This window comes from Cynoglossus semilaevis, chromosome 9 (assembly GCF_000523025.1).
Source record: "Cynoglossus semilaevis isolate Cse_v1.0 chromosome 9, Cse_v1.0, whole genome shotgun sequence".
Lineage (NCBI taxonomy): Eukaryota > Metazoa > Chordata > Actinopteri > Pleuronectiformes > Cynoglossidae > Cynoglossus > Cynoglossus semilaevis.
This window is the reverse complement of record NC_024315.1, coordinates 9,216,308-9,223,362: the sequence shown is the minus strand read 5'-3', so window position 1 is coordinate 9,223,362 and position 7,055 is coordinate 9,216,308. Positions and strand designations below refer to the sequence as shown.

Genomic DNA, 7,055 nt, shown 5'->3' with positions numbered 1-7,055 from the left:
CGACCTCAAACGCGATTTGCACTCTGCTCAGTGGGTGGCGCCCCCTCTCTCCTGCCTGGGTTCCCTGCCACATGGCAGCCGCTGCACCACCGCTCTGATGTGATTGGAGGCTTCGTGAGAACCAGCAAGGTGTTGATGATAAGTTGGGGTGAGAGGACGTTGGCTTACGTGTCAGTGTGGGACAGGTGGCAGGTGTCTGCAGCAAAGGACAAATGAGGACAAACAGAATGTTGGGTGATTTCCTCACACTGGATAACGCCCCCCACCATAGTATTTGGATTTCGATTTTATAGAATTATCTGCCGTGGTGAAGTTCACTGTCCAACCTCAGGAAGTCAAATAACCAGTGAGGAAACCAAAGAATAAATGAGCTGCATTTCTGTCCCTCCACCACAGGAGGGAAACAGTTCCTATCAAATGAACTGTCTGGGATGAGAGGAGACAGTGTCAGACTGAAAACCTATCCATCCATCCATCCATCCATCCATCCATCCATCCATCCATCCATTTGTATGTATGTATATGTAACATAAATAGATAGTGGACAGTTGAAAGCTGATCTAACTAATTTTAATGTCAACTTCATTATATTTGTTGATTGTGTTTAGAATTGTATTAGATTTCCTGTCTTATCTTTTTAATTTAACAATTTGAATTTTCATTTCATTCATTTATAAATTCCCAATTTTTTCCTTCCTTTTTGTTTCCCTTTGTCTTTATTTATGAGCCTTAAGTTTTTGTGCTTCATGAATCAAATCAGTGTTTTTTTTGGTTTGGTTTCTTTTTGCCATTTTACCCTAGGGATCACTTTGGACTCTTATTTATATTAAAAAACAAACAAACAATGAAAATGATGTTTGATTGATTGATGGATTGATTGCAGCATGACAGATATTGAAGAACTGAAAACGAGACCTCAAACTTCCACGCCGACCACTTGAATGTCATCCTATTTTTCTAGCTGTGAAAATGAAAATCAAAACACGTCTGAAACGGGAACATTTATAACGCGCCGCCTAAAAAAGTGACTTTATTTCTGTGTCACATCTGACCTTGTGTTCCCGCGCAGAGAGAGTTGTCTGAGGGCTGCAGCTGGTCGTACGATTTAGACGACCACAGAGAAGGAAAACACGGACCAAAATACAATTGAGCCTTTAAGGACAATTCCACTTCAGAGTGAACTCTGTAAACTTTCTGCTTTTAAAACGCGGATCACGGAAGATGCAAATAAAGTAGAAGAATCAATTTAGATTTCAAACGCTGGAATCCTTCTTCTGTCTGTTTTAAGAAGTTAGACGGGTCAGTACCTGAGGTGACCACCGTTTATTTTAAGCCTTAAACCAAAGTCCAAAAAAACCAAAACAACTCCATCCCTACAAACTGTTCTGTTACTACACACAACCATCCATAAATATTTAGTTCTGAAATAAAACAATCTTAAAGCTGAGATCGCTTTGACCTCGTTTGCAGATATGACTTGCATGTGTGTGTGTGTGTGTGTGTGTGTGTGTGTGTGGGTGGGTGGTATTCTCAGGGGGCTCAGGGACTTCACTGAAGGTGTAAATTAGGACAAGATTAACGTCACAGACTCATGACTTCAGTCGGATGCACACGCAGACGTCACAATGCTGACACCTCTTCAGCAGAGGACGTCTGAAAATAAACCGACTCACTGAACAAACACTTGGTCTGCCTCTGGGGCGGCAGCGACAGCCGGCAGGTAGATGTGACTCCGCACAATTATTTAAGAAGTAAAACGTCAGGGAATGTCTACGAGACAAACGTGTGAGGAAAAACTGACCAAAACTTCAAAAACTCCATTTTACACACCTGTGGTTGTACATGAGACAACTGTTGACTCTGATTGTAGTAACAAAGTACTTTTACGTCCAAAGTGTCCGATGACAGGCCCAGCTGCTCATTTAGCTCCTGCTGTGAATAAACAAAGTCATTTTTAGAAGCTCACACTGGACGGACATTTTTGTCATGGTTTTAATTTAACTGTTTTAGAATTTCCTTTTTGGAGAATGTAGAAAAATGGGAATAATCTGTTGGAGTATGTTGTTAATGGCTGGATGGATGGATAAATGTATTTCTTTAAACTTTTTAAATATGTTCCTACATGTTGGTGCAGAGGAGAGTGTTGATGGGACAGATTACTGATGTAATCCAGGTGAACCAGGTGACTGATGGACTGATGGGCTGATGGACTGGTCAGTGTCCATCAGTGTTTTTCACCAGTTACACAAGCCTAAAGCTGGCTAATCTTTGACACAGCCCTGTGCGTGTGAACGCCTCACAGCAGCTGCTGATCCTCTCTCTGCTGCTCCACTGACGCTGATGCTTCACTGATGCTCTGCTAATGCAAAATTACACTGACGTGTGAGGGCCAGATAATCCTGTGTCACAGGTACGGTGTCCACTGTGTGGGAGTGTTTTCACCACGTTGTAGATTTCTGTTGATAAAGTCAGATGGTGATGAAGCTCTCTACCACTGGAATTAGTTTAAGGAAACCAACAAGACAACAGTCTTTTCTCAATGAGTTTTTAGACTAATATTAATGTTTATGGAAAGAATTTACAGTGTAATTGGATTTTAGTTTTATTTTATGTAAATCAAACATCTCCAAATAAAATGTGCACAGATTTCTTCTGGCCTGTTCTCATGATGGACGACAAGTCTGACGTGTCTGCAGTGTCCCCCCCGTCCCCCATCCCGTCCCCAGGTCCACATATATAATCCAATTAAAGCCTGTAAATGCCAGTTCGTCCACTGTGAGACTCTGAGCTTCATGTCAGAGCAGAGCTCCAGGTCCTGTGGTCACAACATGGCAACTACACTGACAGAAACTTCTGCTGTGGCCGAAGGAAAGAATACAGGTGAATGGAATCAAGTTTACACCACATTTATTTATGTGTTGAATTAAACCAATCACGAAAGATACAGAATGAGGCAAGTGAGAGGCGACGCTGACTTCTGTGTCTCTTCAGAGTCTAATCCCACTGCCAGAGGGTAAAAATAGACAGAGGAAGATAATTTTAGAGATATTTACAACTGTCTGGAACCAAAGCTGCAGTGAACGGCTCCTCTGAAGGATTCTTTAAAAACATTCACTTTGAAGCCGTTCAGACTTTTATCAGACGTTGTTTCCAAACCACTGTGACAACAGAAAATCTCCAGGAAGAATAACTCTGTCTGTTAGGGTTAGGGTTAGGGTTAGCCTCAGATGTCAGAGAACAACAAGGGAGATGGATGGATGGATGGATGGATGGATGGACGGATGGATCCTTAGCTGTAGTGTTGTACATGGATTACTGCAGTTGTACAAGTATTTTCTAGTATAAAAGTTTTTTTTTCCCAGTGATGAACTTGACTCACCTGGACTCACAGGTCCGTCCAACCAGGATGGAACTCCAGGGTCTTATCTCAGCTGGTCTGGGAAAGTCTGGGAATTCCTAGAGAAGACAGACACGAGGAGACATGAGGAGACACAAGGAGACACGAGGACAGGGATCTGATCTGTAACGCTGTCTGTTCATTTGAATCTTCTGTGTTAAATGAAAATATAACGAAACACAAACAAACACGTGTTCTTTTCACTCTGTGTTTTCAACTTCAGAGCAGAATCTCCTGAGGTGAGGATCAGGAGGTCAAAGGTTAAGTGATCTCTACTTGTCACTAAGTGGCCAATGAGATAACCAGAGAACACAGTGTGTCTCTGCTCTTACATCAGCTGCTCCAGATTCCAGTGAAGACAACAACATGAGTCAGTTTAACATCAAGTCTTCACAGCCTGACCCCATTGGGCATTTAACGTACGTCTGCTGTGGTGACCCCTGAAGATGTAGACAGTGAATAACTATTAAGGAAGTGTTCTTCAAATGTAAATGTTGGAAAACCATTGGTTGTGTTATACCATTTATTTATTTATTTTAATTTTGTTTTGTTGGCAACTCGACAACTTCCTGTAGTTTTTTCTTCAAATATAAATTGTCAGATTCACTCGGTGCAGATTCCAACCAACACTTCATGTTTCTAAACTTTTTGAATTCTGAATTTTTTTTAAAAATATATCAAAACAGTTCTTTTCCTAAAGGTGGTTTAATTCCTAGCATTTATAGGTAGGAGTTATTAAACCTGCTGTGAATTCAAAACTAAATGAACGAGAACAACTCAGTGATGTCTATTCACATCTACGTCTATTCACGTGTACGTCTGAACTGTGAAAACTCCTTTTATTTCTGTCTTGTTGTTCTCACCGCCTCTAATTAAAGTTAATCTGGTGAAGAACTGGCACATCACATCACAGCACGTCAGGCCGACAAGGATTAGCCAATCAGAGGACTTTAAAAAGGAGTCCGGCAGGAGAGGACCATCACAGAGCAGAAACTGACCGCACATCAGACTTCAGACTCAGAACCTCTGCAGAAGGTAAGACCATTCTTCTTAGTCTGGCTACATATTTTTGTGTTTTTCCTCTGTCAAGTCAAATATCAGCTGCTTTTTAAAAATAAAGCCAGTCTGCAGCAGTGACAGCTCAGGAATACTTAGCTTAAAAACAGAAAAGTCCCAAATGTTAGAGTAAAAAACAGATTTTGATCTTGTTTGTCTCTGTGTTTCTGTGACCAGTAATCACTCGAAATGGCAGACGTAGCCGTTGCAGCTCCGGTCGACAAGAGGGCACCGCCCAAATTCAAGCAGAGGACTGCTCGCACCTTCAAGAGCAAGGCTCCCAAACCAGGCCAGAAGGGGTGAGGAGGAGTCAAGATCAACATTGAAAAAATATTTTAAAAATCTCTTTACGACTCACACTTTCTCACTCTGACTTTTCCATCCTCAGATTCGGAGACGACATTCCCGGCATGGAGGGTCTGGGCACCGACATCACCGTGGTCTGCCCATGGGAAGCCTTCGGGGACATGGAGCTGAGCGACCTGGCCAAATATGGAATAGTTTAGTCCCTGTTCCTCTGACCCTGGTCCTCGTCCACCCGTAGACACACGAGCCACGTGTTGTTAAACTGTTAAACGTCTGCTGCCTGAGTGCTTTAGTAAAAGGAAACTTCCAAATGAAGAGATTTGAACAAAAACCCAGCACTTTTACCTGATGAATGCACTTTACCGTTCGCTCCTCACCCTCTGACTCACCCCTGCCTTGTCTCCCCGACCCAAGCTTTTTAACAATAGTAATGAAAGGGATTTATTTTGTTGGAAGGAAACGTCGAACCAGAACGTCAGTGAGAAATAAATGTTTATATTTTCCCAGAGACGAACGACTTTTGTGTTTTCTGTAACAGAAGCAACACACAAACACAGAGAAGTGGATGACACGTAACGTTAACATCGAGTTTTTGTTGCCGTAAAAAATGGTAAAATTAGAAGTATGTAAACACACAGACAAAACAAAAGGAAATCTGCTATATATGAATTTTACTATCATGATTAGTAAAGAGTAAATATACACACTGAAACATGCAGGCATGCACACACATACCTATATATAAATACTGTATAAATACATGTAAATATATATTTAATAACAATACTGTGATTTATCTTTAAAATCACAAAACATCTACTGATTTCTTCTTAGAGAAAAATTCCCTTCAAATCCAATATTTTCATTGGAAATCGTTTCAACAACTAAAAAAAACACAAATCATACAAGTAATACACTAAATATTATATTAAAAAAAATCACACAAAAACTGCACAACACCAGATGACATTTTTTCCACCTCAGTTTCATTGTACCCCCGTGTTACAATGACAACAAAGACTATTCTACTCTATGACATCACAAGTCAGAATAAACCAGGAAGTACATATGAAAATGTTTTAAACTCATCTGTTTGGAACCTTCATTTGTCTTCAGTGATTCAAGGACTATTTCTGAACACTATGTTATAAATAAACAGTTTATTTACAGATATAAGAAAAGCTGTGACGTCGTTCACCTCAGGATCAGTTCAGACGAACACTGACAGATAAAGATCCCTGAGTCAGTCAGCTCCGAGTCGTCCACACGGAGAAGAACAGAACCAGAGGTCAAGGACAGAACCAGAGGTTAGAAATGGTTCAAAAGAACAAACCTAGAAGTTCATCATTTTATAATCCCTGATCTCCTCTGGTGATCTTGTGTTGAACAACATATATGTATATAAAATAAAAATAAAAATGTACTAAAATCAAGAATCAAAAGTAAGCAATGGAATAGGAATCAACAACTGAAGAGTCAAAGCCAAAAATGGAACAATGCGACAGATATGAGAGAGAATCAAACCAGAACGAGAACAAGGCAATAAGAAGATTGTCTATAATAAAAGAAAATCCTTAGAAATTAAATTAAATTATTTTAAATTAAATTAAATTAAATTAAATTAAATTAAATTAAATTAAATTAAATTAAATTAAATTATAAAGGAAAACTGACAACAAAAATTCGGAAAGATTTAATTTGACACAAATACATCCATTCTTTACATTCATGCATTGAGCTGAAGCTTTTGTCCAAAGACGACGATTAACAATCAAGCTACAAAGAGGAACTCTTCACTGAGAGAAGACTAGAGTTAGGAAAAGAGGAATTTCTAGTTGTTAAGAAGAAACTCCAACCAGGAGTGTGAAAATAGGAATTAAAAAATAAATGTAATAAAAGATTGAGGCTGAAAAGTAGGGATGAAAATGTTGAGTGGTTGTTGTTGATGGACCAGTGAAAACAACAACAACCAAAAACAGAGTTCTAATCTCTGTGTTTCTGACGGCTAATTATGTAAGGTCACAGATGAACCACCTGTCACGATGTTTGACACCAACACTCTCTAATCCACCACAGCACGGGGGCTGATTATGGGATTGGGTGACGGTGGGTTACAGATGAGTGGCGTGTTGGGGGATTAGACCAGGGGCATATATAAGGAGGGGGCAAGAGAAGGAGCACAAACATACGGCAAACACAGAGATCTTGGACGGAGGTGTGTGACTGTGACGGCAGGTAAGATGACACTCGGAGTGGGCTGTGAGTGGGCTGGAAGTGGGCTGTGAGTGGGCTGTGA

The 7,055-nt window shown here is 40.3% G+C and overlaps 1 protein-coding gene and 1 long non-coding RNA gene across 2 annotated transcripts; one reads left to right on the top strand and one right to left on the bottom strand.

Annotated features, from left to right (window-relative positions):
* Positions 1–79: 79 nt before the first annotated feature.
* On the bottom strand, positions 80–4,920 carry LOC112487476 (uncharacterized). The gene is made up of 3 exons (XR_003050576.1): positions 4,812–4,920; positions 3,380–3,456; positions 80–196 (listed from the first exon to the last, which is right to left on the bottom strand). It is a non-coding gene; the product is annotated as an uncharacterized LOC112487476 (long non-coding RNA).
* On the top strand, positions 4,314–5,267 carry LOC103383788 (retinal cone rhodopsin-sensitive cGMP 3',5'-cyclic phosphodiesterase subunit gamma-like). The gene is made up of 3 exons (XM_008317078.2): positions 4,314–4,432; positions 4,631–4,752; positions 4,842–5,267. Exons 2-3 carry the CDS (start codon positions 4,643–4,645, stop codon positions 4,957–4,959), a joined length of 228 nt encoding a protein of 75 aa, XP_008315300.1. The 5' UTR covers positions 4,314–4,432; positions 4,631–4,642; the 3' UTR covers positions 4,960–5,267.
* Positions 5,268–7,055: the final 1,788 nt, after the last annotated feature.